The 15,973-nt window shown below is 54.8% G+C and overlaps 1 protein-coding gene across 1 annotated transcript; it reads left to right on the top strand.

The window, feature by feature from the left end:
• Nucleotides 1-1,914: 1,914 nt before the first annotated feature.
• Nucleotides 1,915-14,075, top strand: MTCH1 (mitochondrial carrier 1). The gene is made up of 12 exons (XM_064472290.1): nt 1,915-2,135; nt 2,994-3,078; nt 4,715-4,821; nt 5,270-5,347; nt 5,666-5,723; nt 6,175-6,226; nt 7,030-7,089; nt 10,340-10,433; nt 10,796-10,843; nt 11,037-11,104; nt 11,824-11,899; nt 12,332-14,075. Exons 1-12 carry the CDS (start codon nt 1,938-1,940, stop codon nt 12,404-12,406), a joined length of 999 nt encoding a protein of 332 aa, XP_064328360.1. The 5' UTR covers nt 1,915-1,937; the 3' UTR covers nt 12,407-14,075.
• The last annotated feature ends 1,898 nt before the right edge of the window (nt 14,076-15,973 follow it).

Here is a 15,973-nt window from a genome sequence, read left to right as displayed (position 1 = left end):
GACAGAATCCCAGGTTGGAAGGGACCTCAGGGATCACCTAGTCCAACCTCTCCAGGATGAGCACAGTCTAGACAAGAAGGCCCAGCACCCTGTCCAGATGACTCTTAGAGGTGTCCAATGTGGCCGAGTCACCCCCTTCCCTGGGGAGATTATTCCAATGGTGACTGTCCTCACTGTGAAAAATGTCCCTCTGGTGTCCAATCGGAATCTCCCCAAGAGCAACTTGTGTCCATCCCCCTTGTCCTCTCCATGGGACTGCATGTAAAAAGGGAGTCTCCATCTCCCTGTAAAAAGGGAGCTACCCCTTAAGTACTGGTACATGGTGACGAGATCCCCTCTAAGCCTCCTTTTCTCAAGGCTGAACAAACCCAGTTCTCCCAGCCTATCCTCATATGGCAGCTTCCCAGTCCTTTGATCATCATGGAGCCGTTCATCTCGAGTGTACTCACCAGAAGGATGCAGGACAACCAGGGGATCTGGCCCAGCCAGCATGGCTTCATGAAAGGCAGGTCCTGCCTGACCAGTCTGATCTCCTTCTGTGACCAGGTGACCCGCCTGGTGGGTGAGGGAAAGGCTGTGGATGTGTCTGCCTGGACTTCAGCAAAGCCCTTGACACTGTCTCCCACAGCATCCTCCTAGAGAAGCTGGCGGCTCATGGCTTAGACAGGTAGACTCTTCACTGCGTAAAAAACTGGCTGGATGGCCAAGCCCAGAGAGTTGTCGTGAATGGAGCTAAACCCAGTTGGTAGCTGGTCACAAGTGGGGTTCCCCAGGGCTCAGTGTTTGGGCCAGTCTTCTTTAACGTCTTTATCTGGATGAGGCAATCGAGTGTGGCCTCAGTAAGTTTGCAGATGACACCAAGTTGGGCAGGGCCGTTGATCTGGTCGAGGGCAGTAAGAGTCTGCAGAGGGACCTGGACTGGCTGCATCGATGGCTCATGCTGTGTGAGGTTTAACAAGGCCAACTGTGGGGTCCTGCCCTTGGGTCACACCAACCCCAGGCAGCGCCCCAGGCCTGGGGCAGAGGGGCTGGGAAGTGCCCGGCGGAGAAGGCCCTGGGGGTGCTGGCTGACAGCCGGCTGGGCATGAGCCAGCAGTGCCCAGGTGGCCAAGGAGGCCACCAGCCCCCGGGCTTGTGTCAGCACTGGGGTGGCCAGCAGGAGCCGGGCAGGGATGGGGCCCCTGTGCTCGGCCCTGGGGAGGCCCCACCTTGAATGCTGGGCTCAGGTTTGGGCCCCTCGGGACAAGAAGGGCCTTGAGGGGCTGGAGCGTGTCCAGAGAAGGGCAGCGGGGCTGGGGCAGGGTCTGGAGCACAAGTGTGCTGGGGGGCGGCTGAGGGGGCTGGGGGGGTTTAGCCTGGAGAAGAGGGGGCTGAGGGGAGCCCTTCTCGCTCTCTGCAGCTGCCTGAGAGGGGCTGGAGTGAAGGGGGGGCTGGTCTCTGCTCCCAAGTCACCAGTGACAGGACGAGAGGGAACGGCTTCAGGCTGCGTCAGGGGAGGTTTAGGTTGGAGATGAGGGAAAATGTCTTTAGTGCCAGAGGGGTCAGGCCCTGGCACAGGCTGCCCAGAGAGGTGGGGGAGTCACCATCCCTGGGGGGTTCAAACAACGTGCAGACGTGGCCCTTGGGGCCATGGTTTAGGAGGCCTGGGGGTGTTGGGTTGGTGGTGGGACTTGATGATCCCAGAGGTCCTTTCCAACCTTCTTGATTCCATGATTCTACGATTGCCCGTCACGGCCCTCGCCCCGCCGCCCCACGCCAGGCCTGTCATGGCCGCCCCGACCCCTCCCTCACACCCTGCCTCCCTCCCGCAATGGTTCCGCCCGCCCCCCCTCCGCCCGTCACTCAATGGTTCCGCCCACCCCGCCGGCCGCAGTGACGCATGGGGGAGAGCGGTGCGGCGCAGGCGCAGTAGCGGCGCGCGCGGGGGGGGGGCGGCCATGGCGGCGGCGGCGCCGCTGCCCCCGGTGGCGACGGCGCCCCCTGGCGGTGCCGCGGGGCGGGCGGCGGCGGCGGGGCCGGAGGGGCCGGCCTCGGCGGGGGCCCGGGCCGAGGGCGCCGAGGGGCTGTTCGTGGTGCTGGGAGCTGGGCTCGCCGCCGCCAGCCACCCGCTACTCTACGTCAAGCTGCTCATCCAGGTCCGGGGCCGCCGGGAGGGGGGCGGCGAGGGGCGGAAGGAGGGCCACGGGGGGGCGGATCGGGACCCCAATATCATAAAGGGAGCGGGGACGCCTATACAGTGCCCCTATAGAGACCTCTGTGCACCGGGGCCCGCTGTGTATACAGCCCCGCCCCTTTATAACTGGGGACATAAGGGGGGCGCCTGTATAACGGGGGGACGCCCCTATAAAAGGAGGCAACGAGGACCCCATGCAACGGGACCCCCCTATGTTAGAGGGGGTGAGGGCACCCTGTATAATGAGGGTCCCTATATAACCAGGAGGATGAAGGCAGCTATAAGACAAGGAAGTCTATATAACAGGAGGATGAGGATACCTTCTGCACTGGGGACCTCCTATGTAACACGGTATAGGAAACCGTATATAATGGAGGGATGAGGACCCCTATACAGTGGGGACCCCTTTACAGCAGGGGCATCGGGGCCCCCTCATATGACAGGGGATGGGGACACCCTGTAGAGTGGGGACCCCTATCAAATGGGAGGGATGAGGATACCCTCTGCAGTGGGGACTCCTATAGAGTGAGGGATAGGAAACTCCTACATAATGGGGGGGATGAGGACCTGCATTGTCCTGAGAACCCCTCTGTAATAGGGACCCCCATAAAATGGGAGGGATGAGGACCCCGTGAACCCTAGGGACCCCATATAATGGGAAAACAGCTGCCCATGTCATGGCACCCCGTGTATCTGAGGGTGGCGGGGGGGACGTGGCCCTTCGGCAGCTTGTGGATGCTGGGACCGAGGCCGTGTGGCTCAGGGGCTTTCGGAACGCCGGGACAGGGGCAGGGACCTGCTCATGGGGTTTCTCTTGCAGGTCGGGCATGAGCCACTACCTCCAACTGTTGGAAGAAATGTGCTGGGAAGGAAAGTCCTGTACCTGCCCGGCTTCTTCACCTATGGTGAGCGAACATCCCTCCCTTCCAGCACGAGGTCCTGCCCAAAAACAGGGCTGGGAGCTGCCAGGTAGACCAAGCTGACCTCTAGCAGCACTCCCACATCGCTGGCAGCATCCTTGGGATCATCCCGAGGCTGCAATGAGATATAAAATGCTTCAACCAGTTGCAAAGCTGTTATATCTACCTACCTGTTGTTGGTGACAAGGAGGTGGTGGCCCTGGTGCCGCATCCCCTTCCCGTGGCACATTGCTCTGGGTTTGCACTGTAGTGGAGGGGGCGGTGGGGGTTTAGGTGGTGTAGGTTTATTGGTGGAGGGTTTTGTGTGTGTTAAGAGACAGCAAAGTGCCTTTCTTTGCTACAAACCCGCCCTGCAATAACTTGCCCCCCTGCCCTTCTCACCTGTGTTGTAAATGGAGTCCTAAAGGGACAGAAATACCAAGAAAAGAGGATGTAATATGTTTAGAAGGAAAAAAAAAAGTACTCTTTTTCTCTTTTTATGGGTGGAGCAGCACAGGAGAGGCTGGTGAACGCTCTGTGACCTCGGGGGTTGCTTTCACAGCGGGTTTGCTGTGGGGAAGGGGAGCACACAGTCCTGACAGTCAAGCTGGGCTGATCCCAAAATCAGACAGCAAGCACCCACAGGGCAGGGGGACCCAGCGCAGGAGCGGTATGAAAGCACTGCACACCCATCCTGGAACACCCAGGGCTGGAAATGCTCCGGTGCTGCCCTTTGGAAGATGCATTTGCCAAACAGATTTACAGCATTGGGTGATGGAGATGTGCAGAGCCTTCCTGGCTTCCCTCGGAACAGCAGAGGATGGAGGGCAGGGGCAGTAGGTGCCCACAAGCACATAGCGGGTTGTATTCCACCTTTTTATAGCAGGGAGAAATTGGATCCGTTGGCTTTTCTTTTTTTGGCTGGAGACCTGAGGAAGTTTGCGGGCAAGAAGGTGGTGGGGCAGGAACTGAACCTAGGTTTGGGATCCTTGTTAACCCTGAATCTGTCCCCCCGGGGGAGAGGGAGGAGGTGACACCAGACAACACATGACGAGAGGAAATGGCCTCAAGCTGCACCAGGCAAAGTTTAGGTTTGATATTAGGAAAAACTTCTTCACCGACAGGGTTGTCAGGCATAGGAACAGGCTGCCCAGGGAGGTGGTTGAGCCTCCATCCCTGGAGGTATTTAGAAGAAGGGTAGACGTGGTGCTTGAGGATATGGTTTAGTGGTGGGCTTGGCAGTGATAGGTTAGCGGTTGGACTCGATGATCTTAAGGGTCTTTTCCAACCTTAACGATTCTGTGATTCTGTGAGATGATCCCTCCCTACGCTGGTTCAGTCCAAACTGCCTTGTAGCCCTTTCAGGTGAGCAAAACAATCAAAAGACGAGAAGTAGCCCAAAATACCGGAGCTACCCTTCCAGATTGGACAGATATGACAGGGAATACTCAAGGATTCTTTGCATCCTATATGAAATTTATTTAGGACTGTTACAATAAATCGCTTGCGGTGGGACTGCAGAGCGGCTGCCGTGCCGCTCTGAGCTCCGCTGCAGTTTCGGCTGAACGCCGGAGGTGTTTGGGATGCTCTCCGGGAGTCAGCCGGTTCCCAGCTGACGGCAGCCTGGTGTTTTCTTACCCAGCCAGACACATTGTGGAAGTGGATGGGAAAAGAGGCCTCTTCCGCGGTCTTACTCCTCGCCTCATCTCAAGCACTTTATCAACCATCACCAGGGGGAGCGTGAAGAAGGTAAAGGTCAGCTTGTCTCCCCATAAATCAGCCTTCTGGGTCGGCTGGTGCTACTGCAGCGGAGCCAGGGATCCTGCGTGTGCCTGCGCCCAGCCACGACTGCACGTAGAGGAATAAAGCGCCCGCCCTCTCCATCTCCTAAGGGCTTTGATTAGTCCTCCAGAACAGGAGGAGAACAGTGCCCATATCCCTAAACTTATTTTTAAACAATTTTAATTTAATTTGAACAACCACTTGCCTTTTATCTTTTGTAAGCAGTTTCGTGACCCCCCTCTTCCCGTGTTTTACTTTCTATCCTTCCTTATCCTATGTTCCTTCTTGCCTATTTTTCTTCTCCTTCCATCTAGAGCGCAACTGCTTGTGGTTTCCTCCTGTCCTCAGACATCTGGGGTTTGTGGGTCAGTGTCTCCATCAGTTCTGACCATATGTTTCTTCTCTCGCTGCTCAGGCCTTTCCACTGGAAGACATGGAGCATGTTTCTAACAAGGATGATGTGAAGACCTCCCTTAGGAAAGTGGTGAAAGAGGTGAGAAGTGGATACTGCACATTTAACGAGTGGTTGGGGAGATCACATTGGGGATGTGCCTGGAGAGCAAAGGAAGCTTAAACTGAGCTGCAGGTGAAATTACTTGGAGAGCAACTCCAGGGGAAAAGGCCATGGTATTTAGCAGCCACTCTGTGTCCAGCTATGAAATATTTTGTTGGAATAGAGGTTTACTATGGACAACAGATTTCAAAAGAGGGACCCAAAATGGGTTTTGCTACGCCGAGGAAAAGGGCCTGATCTGTGCGGTGGAGCAGCGCAGCTTTTCATACAGGTCTGTTTTTTCCCTCCCCTTCCCAGACATCTCACGAGATGATGATGCAGTGTGTGTCCCGGGTTGTCTCACATCCGCTGCACGGTGAGTCCTGTCGCTCTGCCCGGCAGTCCTCTCCGGCCGGAGGATCGCCCCAAAACTCTGTTTACTTGATGCTCTTCGCTGTCAGAAATGGCTTTGTATGAAACCGCAGAAGAGATGCAGGTCTGAGTGGTTGCTCAGGGAGGCTGATGCTCGGGTGGCCTTCAGGGACTAACCCAGCTGAGCAGTGAGGTGCTTTCTTCCCATTCATCTAAGAGCTTGTCCTAGAGATCCCGTTGGGGTTACAGCCAGAAATCCTTCCCATCACTTACAGACTAGGGGAGGGCACTGGTTTCTCATGAGTCTGGCAGTGATGAGGCCCACGGAGAGGAGCTGGAGGTGATGCAAGTTGATGGAAGGGAGGGCAGAAGGGTCAGGTTGCATTTTCCTTCACATTCGTTGCAGTCCAAACTGGATCTGTGTCTTTGTCAGCCCTGTGTTTCTTTCCTTGTAGTGATCTCTATGCGCTGCATGGTCCAGTTTGTAGGCCGGGAAGTCAAATACAGGTGAGTGGCTGCAGCTCTGAAGGGTTTGGGCACACAGAAGCACGAGTCCTGGGGTCAGCAGTGCCAGAAGCTCCCGTGCAATGGGGGACGTGGCAACCCAGGAGGTTTGGGAGACCGAAAAGTGAATCTGAGCTGTGGTTAGAGGGTGAGTGGCTGCAGGGTGAAGGGACAGGGGAAGGCTGGGCTCTGTCCCTGGTCTGCCTGTGTTCTGCCTCATGCCCGTGGGAATTTTGGTGGCTGTAACGCACCTTGCCGATCACACAGTGAGCCTCCTGCCTTTTCGCTTTAGCTGTTAATAGAAAGCAAAGTCAGTAGGGAGGCAGAGTAGGTAATACAAAGCATTGCTGCAACCCTGCCAGCCTGCAAGATTTTCCCAAGCATTTTTCAGTAATATCTACCTCTACTGCACTTGCAGCCACCTGAAAGTGTGTTAGATGTGATTGCAGCTAACCCATGACTGCCAGGTGAGCTCCCAGAGGCAGGACAGGGTTCCTGTGTTGAGAATCAGCCTAATCAAAGCATATTATGTGCTGTGGTTGTGGCACGTGTATCCCCTCACACAAGGCCAAGCAGAGCTCTTCTAGCTTCAGCATTTAAACAGTTGTCAGCAAGTTGAGTGTTGTCCCAGACATTATTACAGACTGGCGGAGTGCAGACGTGACCCTCCATGGGTTGAGAGGGAGCAGCGCGGAGCTGCCTGCTGCGTTGCTGGCACGATGGCTGGGGGCTGCAGAGTGTGAAGCTGCATGGGACAGAGGCAGAGCAACCCCTGCACGTTAATAGCGCCTTTCCTTTCTTGGCAGCGGTGTGTTCAGCGCCATTGGCAGGATATTTAAAGAAGAAGGGATCCTGGGATTCTTTGTGTACGTGAGTTGTTTAAATACTTTCTCCCATGGTCCAAAGGCGCCGATGGCTCTTCTGGCTGCTCTGCCAACCTCAGTTAAAGGAGTTGCGCTGAGCTGCCCCCAGCTGAAACCGTGTCTGACCGAAGGACTCTCACATCACCCCCACGAGCACAGATTAAATCTGTGCCTTTGACAGTGCTCCAGTTTGACCATTAAGTTTGCCCCAGATCTTATCTTCAGTCAGACCTTCAGAGCCCAGGGAAAACCTTGTATTTTTTCTTGCCTTTGTACCTTGGTACTTCTTTGTGTTTCAGTGAAGAGGCATTTAAAGCATTCTATTTGTGCAACAGGCACCACGATCAAGTGCAACAATGAGACCCCTTGTTGAAATAAAAGCCAGGGCTTGGATAAGAAGCTCATGCCTCTGAAGAACACCATGGGTGCTTGTAATCAGCAGGTGGTTTGTGCTGGCAGCAGGGCGGGGGTGTGATGCTGCCTGGTGCAGCGGTGTTGCTGCCTGCACCAGAAGGGGCTGAAAGGTGCTTCCAGCTGCTTATGAAGCATAGCAAATCGATGGCGTTGCTAAAGCGAAGTCTAGCGGACACCTTTTTGCTTGAACCCTTAATTAACACTTCTTGCCTCTTTTTCCCGTATCTATATGAAAGCAGAACCACCTGCTGCCTCTGCTCCTGGTGGGGAGATTACTAGTATTGACATAATAAAGTGAGTTAAGGCAGCTCTGAAATTTCAGGAGGGGTTTTCAGGCCTGATGCCTTTGGCTCTGCAATCACAAAATTTGGGCCTCCAGATAAAACATGAATTCATCAGGGAGAGGCAAACAATTGCAAGGGGTCCCACCCTGTCCTTCCCCAAGGGGAAAGGGCCTGAGGTCTGCAGTGACCCCATCAACTGAGTGTCACTGCATCTTCCTTTTGCAGCCTACAGCTTCTCTGCTGAGCTGTGCAGCCTCAAATCCCCTCCATTAAATACAGGTTCCTCTGGGATGTTCCCTGTGCGTGGGGCATGGCCGGAGCATGCTGCCCAGCAGCCCTCCCTCTCCTCCACCTCCCAAGGAAATAATGTGAAAGGAGCCACCGCACTCCCTTCCTCCACATAAAATAAACACTGTTGGTAGCCTAATTAAACTTAATAGTTCACAGGAAAGGCTTTAACACAACCCAAAATGTCTCAGGAGGGCTCTGAAGTTATACGTGCTCTACAACCCCTCTAGAAAATCACACTGCTGTGAGGGGAACGCAAACTGCATCTGTAGGACCAAAGTGCTGCTTTTCTGCTCTCAGCCCTCCTAACGCAATCCAAACACATCCGCTCCCTTAAAATCACTGCAGTGCACTTGTTTCTCCCGGCCTTATAACCTCTACGCAGCCCTAACAGTGGCACGCACTCGCTCTGGATGTGTGCCTGGCTGGAGATAATGACTTCTCTGGGGATGGACTTGCCTCGCTTCCCCTCATATCTGCAGCAGTCTTCTGCCTGCCAGCAGGCCAGAAAGATGTTCATGGGGCTCCAAAACTGCTGCTCGTGGTCAGCTCGAAGGTGGTTTATCCCACCTCCCTGGCACCAGGGTTTCTCCTGCTGGGTCGCATCACCGTACATCATGCAGGCTTCCTCATCTGCCCACTGCTGTTTCAGCTTCTAGTGACCTGTCATATTCTAAAAATATTCCTAGTCCAGACCTCCTTGGACATCTCGCCAGGTGTGAGAGTTGTAGCACAAATGAGTTTGGTTTTCCAGTTCCTTTCTGCAGCTCTCTCAGGCCCCTGTTCTCCAGTTATCCCATAAACTCAGGCCCAGCATCTGTCATTACTTTGATGACAGAGAGAGAGGGATAGGATCCTTATTGCAAATGGAACAAGTGATCCGATTCTATCAACGGATGGGCGAGGGTTTACTTACATGGCTGACAGGGCCCAGCCCTCTGTTTCTGGGCTTTATTAAGCCCCTGTTGTATCTGCAGCAGCTCAGGCATCAGCTTCAGACTTGACTTTGAGTTAGAGAAAGGATTTTTTACAAAGACCGAATGCTAAGCGCAAAGCAGAGCATCTCTCTGGGACCAGAGAGCTTTGATTTCTTTGTCCTGTCCATTGCTCTCATGTATCACATCTTTTAAGCCAGCAGATCTTCTGTTGAAGACTTCTGCTGTGCCTGGCCCCTGAGACCTCGGCTGCATCTCCAGAGCTGCCAGGGCCTCAACAATACACAGGTTGTCTCCAAAAAGTATAAACCCTAACACCAGGCAGGCTGGATCAGAGCGTGCAGCCATCATTGCCATTCTGCTGCTGCAGTGACTGCAGCAGGAAACAAAACTGGTCCCCTTCTCCGAAGGGCGGCGTGGTGTTTGGGGAGAAATCAATGACTTTGACCAGTGTGCTCGGAGGCGGCTCTTTTCAGCCCAGCAAACGCTCACGTGGCTCTGAGCAGGCTCATTTTCAGAACAACTCTCTGAACGCATCTGCTGGTGAAACCGGCAGGTTTAAACCACACCTGGATCCTTTGGCAGTGGAACAACCGCACAGCCAAAGCGGGAGGCCCAGCGCTCGCTGCCTGCGCCAGCGCAACAGATGCTGCAGGAGCTCTGACAAACTGGAGAAACCTGAAACGCTAATGTTCTAGTGCCATTAGCTGCAGAAGCTGGGGGTGCTCGTGGTGCTGGGAGCTCCGGTCCGTGTGTCAATGGGAGCTGTTAGCCAAAGCAGTGCGTCACCCCATCTCCCCGTGCCCTCCAGTGGTGGCAGGGGTGGGGAAAATCATGAACTGGAGTGCTGCCTCCAGTTAATTCCACCTTGCAGGAACAACCCCCCTCATGTTAATTTCTAAAAGGAAGGAGATTCCCCAAAGAGATGAACTTCTCATTCTGCATCCGGAAAAGCGTCTGCAAAATTAGCTTAACAGAAACCCGCTTCGTCTGTGTCTTGCCTGGGTTTCGGAGCAGGAGCTGGGCCAAGAAGGGATTTGGAGTAGAACAAAGGGACTCGGCCGAGTCATGCCCAAAGGACAGATCCCAAACTTCCTAGACCACAGCATCCCCTGTCTAGAGCAGCTGGCAGCACACATAGGACCATGTTTGAAGGCCAGGAGAGCGCTTCCCTGAAGTCTCCCCTTTTCCCTTCAGTTCCTCCCAAAGTAAAGATGCATTTTGGGGGAATGGGGTTCCTCTGCGCTGCTGGAGGGAGTGAGGGAGGGCTGGGCGCCTCGGAAGGCAGCACTGGGACCCTTCTGCACCTCATGGCCCTCTTTGCTGTTGCAGCGGTTTAATCCCTCACATCCTGGGGGATGTCATCTTCCTCTGGTGCTGCAACCTCTTGGCTCACTTCATCAACACCTACGCGGTGGACGATAACGTGAGTGGAAGTGCCCGGTGGAGGGTCTGGGGGGGCCCATACCAAGTACCTGCGGTTGGAGGGACTTAATGGGAGGTTAAGGGCTAATTTAATACAGACACTGGGCTTTGGATAAAACACTGTTAAAGTGCTAAAGATGCTGCGTCTGCTCAGGGCTGTGTTTCAGCTGCAGTTTAGGGGATCGGGTTTGATAAAAATGTTTTCCTTGAGTCTCAGCTGGGATGCAGTGTGGTTACCATTGCCTTCTGCCTTCTTCCTCTGCCCCACACCCATCATCCCAGGCTCAGAGGGATGTCATGTAGTGACAGCAACAGCCTGGTGTCATCTGCCTCCTCCATAATCCCTTTGGTTTCTCTTCCCAGTTCAGCCAGGCATCGGTGATCCGGAGCTACACAAAATTCGTGATGGGGGTATGTAGGCGATGACCATGTCATGCCTCCTCTTCCTGACATCTGTGGGGTGAGAGCTCATGGTCCGGGGGAAGAGGCTGGTCTGTACTTTATATCCAAAGATGGGGATAACTTTGCTTAACACGGAAAAGCTGGAACTAGGTTTTTTGACGCGATGAACATTAGAGAGGCTACCGGTTTTCTGTGCTTTCAGATCGCTGTGAGCATGCTGACGTACCCTTTCCTTCTCGTGGGAGATCTCATGGCAGTGAACAACTGTGGGTATGTCCGTCACACTGAGATCTAAGGCTTTCCCTTCCTTTCTTCCAGCCCCTTGTTGTCTGAATCCTCTGCTAACGATCGTAAACCTTTCATACAGAACCGTAAACTATATGGCACCTCGCAGAGTTGGCTTGTTTCCTGTCTCAGGTTGCTTATAATTTTAGATCAGAGGGCACAGACAAGAGCAGCATAATAGCTCAAGTGGAGAGAAATAGGGAGAGTCACGGTGGTGTGGGCTGATCTGAACTAGACCGGAGGCAGAAGGGATCAAAGGGACCATGCTGGCTCCAGGGAGCCAGGGAGCAAGGGAAAGCAAAGCTCTTAATGTGGCGATGGGTGCAGACAGGAGCGGGACTACGCTTACTTTCCCAATGCCACTGCTGCAAGAAATCTTCTGCAGTCGTGCTTATGGGGAAGGGGCTGGATCCAAGCCGCTGCTGTAGTGTTTTCTCACTATCTGCTGGCTCTTTAAGGTGTAGATACAGCATATACTCCTGGACTCTCAACACACCCAGGTAACACTCCTTGGTTGTACACTCCAGGGGTAATTAAATTACATTATCTGTTGCATTGTAAATAATGAGCTGGTCGTTTGGCCTTCAGCCTGGTGCGGACACTGCTTCTGTGTCCTTGCTTACACTTGCTGCTGCTCTTGTGTTACCTGTCTGCATAATGTGACAGCTGCACAGACCGTCTCAGCTGTTCTTGTTGCCACGCAGGTTGCGCGCCGGCCTCCCTCCCTACGCTCCCGCGTTTACATCCTGGATCCATTGCTGGAGGTATCTCAGTGCTCAGGTGAGGGAGCGGGGCACACACGGGGCTTTGGGCTCCTTCTGCTCCTTCCCAAGGTCTCCAGCGCTGCCCAAAAAGCGCCTGTGCTGCATCCTTGACATGCTCTGTAACCTGTTTCCATCCCTCCAGTTCTGGCACTGGTACCAGGCGTGGCAGTATTGGTCTGCCCGTTACGTGCCCCGAGCTTGCAGTCTGCGAACTTTTAGCCAACGCATTGCACGCAGCAAAGCAGCTCTGCCCCCTCCATCAGTCATCGCTGGGGGAAATGCCTGACTCCAGCACCCACAGGGCTGAAACCCCACTTTCTCCTCCATAGCAACCCCGGGGTGCTCAGGCCTGGCAGCAGGCATCAGCTGGGCTCTGCAAAACCCGCTGCAATTCCCGGCCAGGCCGCAGCGCAGCTGCCCTGACCCTGTGCTCTCTGTCCTCCCCCAGGGGCAGCTGTTCCGTGGCTCCAGCCTGCTCTTCCGCAGGGCGCCCATGCCAGCCGCCTGCTTCCCCATCGACTGACTCAGCAGGGAGAGGTGATGAACTTGAACTCCTCAAGAAACCCTAAGCTTGTTTCGATATATCTATATGTTTTCTTTTTGATCCAAAGTCTGCGGTGCCAGAAGAAGACACCTCCTCTCCAGCAAGGCCAGCAGCAAGTTGGCTTCTGGAGATCTGGCTTCAGGCTCCAGCTGGACCAAAGCCCCATGCTTATGGCTGTGTTGACCAGGACACGTAGCAGAGAGAGCAGAAGCGAGTTGTCTTGTCTCTTTGGTCCAGAGTGTAGCTCTGGAGTCACTGGGGAAGTCTGAGAAACCAGAAAATGCCCAGGTACTAAATGAGCCAGCCCCAAGATGCAGGGACAAAAGATTGCTTCGTTCTGCCTGAGCTGAGAAGTGGCAAGAGATCCAAGGTCGCCTTGCTGGGAAGGCTACGCCAGCTGACCAGCCTCCTGTCCCATCTCTTCTGGAGAGAGCAAACGTTTGTGTGGCAGGTAGCTCATCCTGGGCGAGATCACCACTGTGACCCATATTTACGGTTCTGAGGGTATCTGAACGCTAGGGAGCACACCACCTCCCGTGGGCCTGAAAGGGAAATTATAGTATCAAAACAGAAAAGGGAAACGGAGTCCCACTACAAAGAGCAGCGCAGTCCCAAAGAGGCAGGTACGGCTCGGCTCCAGGGCAGCGCTGGGACTTGGACATGGAGAGAGCGCGTGGGGAGGGATGCGCGCTGCAGTCGGTAACTGCTTTGGGAAGGCTTTTTGCAGCGGGACGGGCTGTATATGGGATAACCTGGGCAGGCAGCCTGTACGCATTTCTCAGGGGAGATGAGCCCTGGGTTGGACCAGCCCGTGCTTGGGTGCAGCGTGTCTTTGTACCGCGCGGCCGTATCGCATGCGTGTCTCCCAGCCGGCAGGACCACGAGCCCCGCCGGGCTCCCGCCAAACCCGAGCATCGCTGCGTCGCTAACGGACACGGAGCCGCGCGCTGCTGTGCGGGGCTGCTGTGTCCTGCCGGTAGCTACACGCCGAAGGGTTTGCCTTGCAGGACGGGCACTTGGTCTGTTGCTGTCTGGACTAAAGGAATAAACCTTGAGCTGGCCACAGGCTTGTGAGGCATCGGGGGCTCCTCACGCACACGGGAGCATGGCTGGCCCTTGCGTAGCAGAGCTCAGCAGTGGCAGCAGGGCAGGATTTATCCTCAGCTCCCTAGACAAGTTTTTTTTGCACCAGTCTGTGCTGTCATGGCAGCCAGGCAGATTTCCCCCGTTTTCGTTCCCCCACGAAGCAGTCTTTTGCACGGACGTATTGCTGCACTCCCTGGGAAGAGGTTTTGGGGTCCTTGAGCAGGTTCCCATGTGCTGCTGCAGCAGCAGCTGGGGTCGCATCCCGTCCTGGTCCTCTGGGGACCCCAACCTGCCATCACACAGGGGTTTTCCTCCATTGGATGGGTTTGATCCACACCTCCCAGCCAGGGCCTGTGGGACAGCGCTGGTACACGCTGGGACCAGTCTTTCCCACTCAGTTCCCTTTGGCGTCGTGAACTTGGTCCTGTCTCTGTCCTCCCTTCCTCCCGTACAGTTATGTTACTGTAACAGAAGTTAAATAACGCATGGCCCTGTTCCCTAACACCAGAGATTATTTCAAAGAGGATTTAACTGTGCTCCAAAAATACAACTGTAAAACTAACAGCTCTTGGGTGTTTCTTTTCTAAAAAAGGTGTTCATTTTTCAACCCTGCATAATGGACTCCCTCACTCAGGGTGTTTAACACAGGCATTTCCTTTGATTTCTTCCCCAAAGTCAGGGCTAAACCAGCTGTTGCAAAGTCAGATTCCCTCTGATCTCCCTGACCTCCATGGAGGGTGGGCAGGTTTAGGCTGAGCAGACTTGGAGCACCTGGAGCAAGGGTGGAGGCAGCAGTGGGCTTGGCTGCTTGAAAAAACATACATGAAAGTAGATATTTGGAGTTAAAACTGACTCTGAGCAATTCTAGAAGGGATAATAGTGACCTTTTGCTGCTGTCAGACCTGCTCCGAGCCCATCAGGTGGGCTCAGCCGCTCCATCCTCCCCTGCACAGCTCACGGTGTTCCTTCCCACCTGCCTTTTAATGCAGTAGCTGGTTTCTTGCCTGCCCCAACACTGGGCACTACATCTTTCAGATCACACAACACCTGCTCAGGAACACATGCCTTTACCCTCAAAATTAAGGCCACCTTCTGCTGGTCACATGCCTGTAAAACCTCCTACACCCTGTGCAGAGCCTGGCTGCAGCCGCTGCAATGAAAAGTGCTATTTCCTTTCCTTCAAGGAATTTACCGAAATCTGCAGCAGAGCAAGCGTCCTGCCGGCAATTTCTGCCCAGTTCACAGGGATCTATGAGATTTGCTGGAAACAAGACACTTGAACGTAGGTTTTGGTCAATTTAAATGAAAACCAGGTTTCAAAGGTTTCAGTGCGCTGCCTTACCTTGAAGCAGAGGCTGCCTTTCATAGCCTGATTAAATATTTCCTCACCTCCTGTTTCTAACCCTGGTTCTTCTTGACCCGTGCGCCATTTGAGGTGTACCCACCATGGGGACAGTGGCTGTACCAGGAGCAGGCAGGGGAACAACCCAAACCCTGGCTGGCCACCCCCCTCCCTTAAATTGCTGCCCTGTTAGTGGGTGCCCGGCCCCGCAGCTGGTGCTGGTGCGGCACAGCTGGTGGGGACGGGGGATCCGAGGTGAAACCTGTGGTTGGGAGAACAACTGAAGGGGTGTAGGAGGAGGTTTGGGTTCAGCGCCTGGGATGGAGCCAGGGATTTCTCCCACCTACAGCCCCAGCACTCCCATATCAGCTCAGGAAAAAAACTTGGGTTTAAATATTGACTCTCTCTTGCACAAAACTGGGATGGGTGGAGATTGTTGCCATTCTGTGCCCGTGCGGTTTATCAGGCTTCAGTGGAAAACGGAGGTTGCCAGGACTTTGGCCTCATCTGCTCCCAGCTGCCCGGGGGGAGAAGGGAGACAGTGACGGCAGCCGGGAGAGGGAAACTCAGGTCAACACTGCCCTGACTCTCCGCAGGGCCGGGATGCTTGGGTCTGGCAGGATTTGGGGAGCGATGGGGTGCTGGTGAAGCCCTTGTGCCCGGGGAAAGCACAGCTGAGCTCAGACTGGTTGCAGCGTCCTTCCCTTTCCCCCTGCAGAGCCGTCCTGCTAAAGACACCAAATTAACACCAAACCCCCTCCCGGCTGTGTTGGGTGGAAAGCAGCCCAGCAAAGCTCTATCTGTACGGTGCCCATCACCCTGGAGTCTGGTCAGCGGGAAGGCCAGGGGCTGCCAGGCCCCCCCGGCAGCGTCGAAGGGGCCCCGTCTTGTGAGGAAGTGCCCCTGCGGCACAGCTGCCCTCGATAAGGCTGTTTGCACTGTTCCCCCGCAGCTCCACGTAGGCAAAGAATTCTTTAAAAAAAAACAAAACAAAACATATAAAATAATAGCCCTCGTGGAGGAGATCCTGCCGCCGGGGAGGTGGGACTGGCTGGTGCCGGGAAATGCTCAGGGTGGGGACTTGGACCAGACCCAGGCGCCGGCGGCGCGGTGGCCCT

This window comes from Phalacrocorax carbo, chromosome 23 (assembly GCF_963921805.1).
Source record: "Phalacrocorax carbo chromosome 23, bPhaCar2.1, whole genome shotgun sequence".
Classification (NCBI taxonomy): domain Eukaryota; kingdom Metazoa; phylum Chordata; class Aves; order Suliformes; family Phalacrocoracidae; genus Phalacrocorax; species Phalacrocorax carbo.
Note: the sequence above shows the minus strand (reverse complement) of the source record. Positions and strands in the feature narration are given on the sequence as shown.

Bases quoted from the DNA above. Each gene is read 5' to 3' on its own strand.
- MTCH1 (XM_064472290.1), top strand. From the start codon at position 1,938: ATGGCGGCGGCGGCGCCGCTGCCCCCGGTGGCGACGGCGCCCCCTGGC. The intron at 5,348-5,665 runs GTGAGAAGTGGA...TCCCCTTCCCAG, and splicing joins TTAGGAAAGTGGTGAAAGAG to ACATCTCACGAGATGATGAT. The intron at 10,844-11,036 runs GTATGTAGGCGA...CTGTGCTTTCAG, and splicing joins ACACAAAATTCGTGATGGGG to ATCGCTGTGAGCATGCTGAC.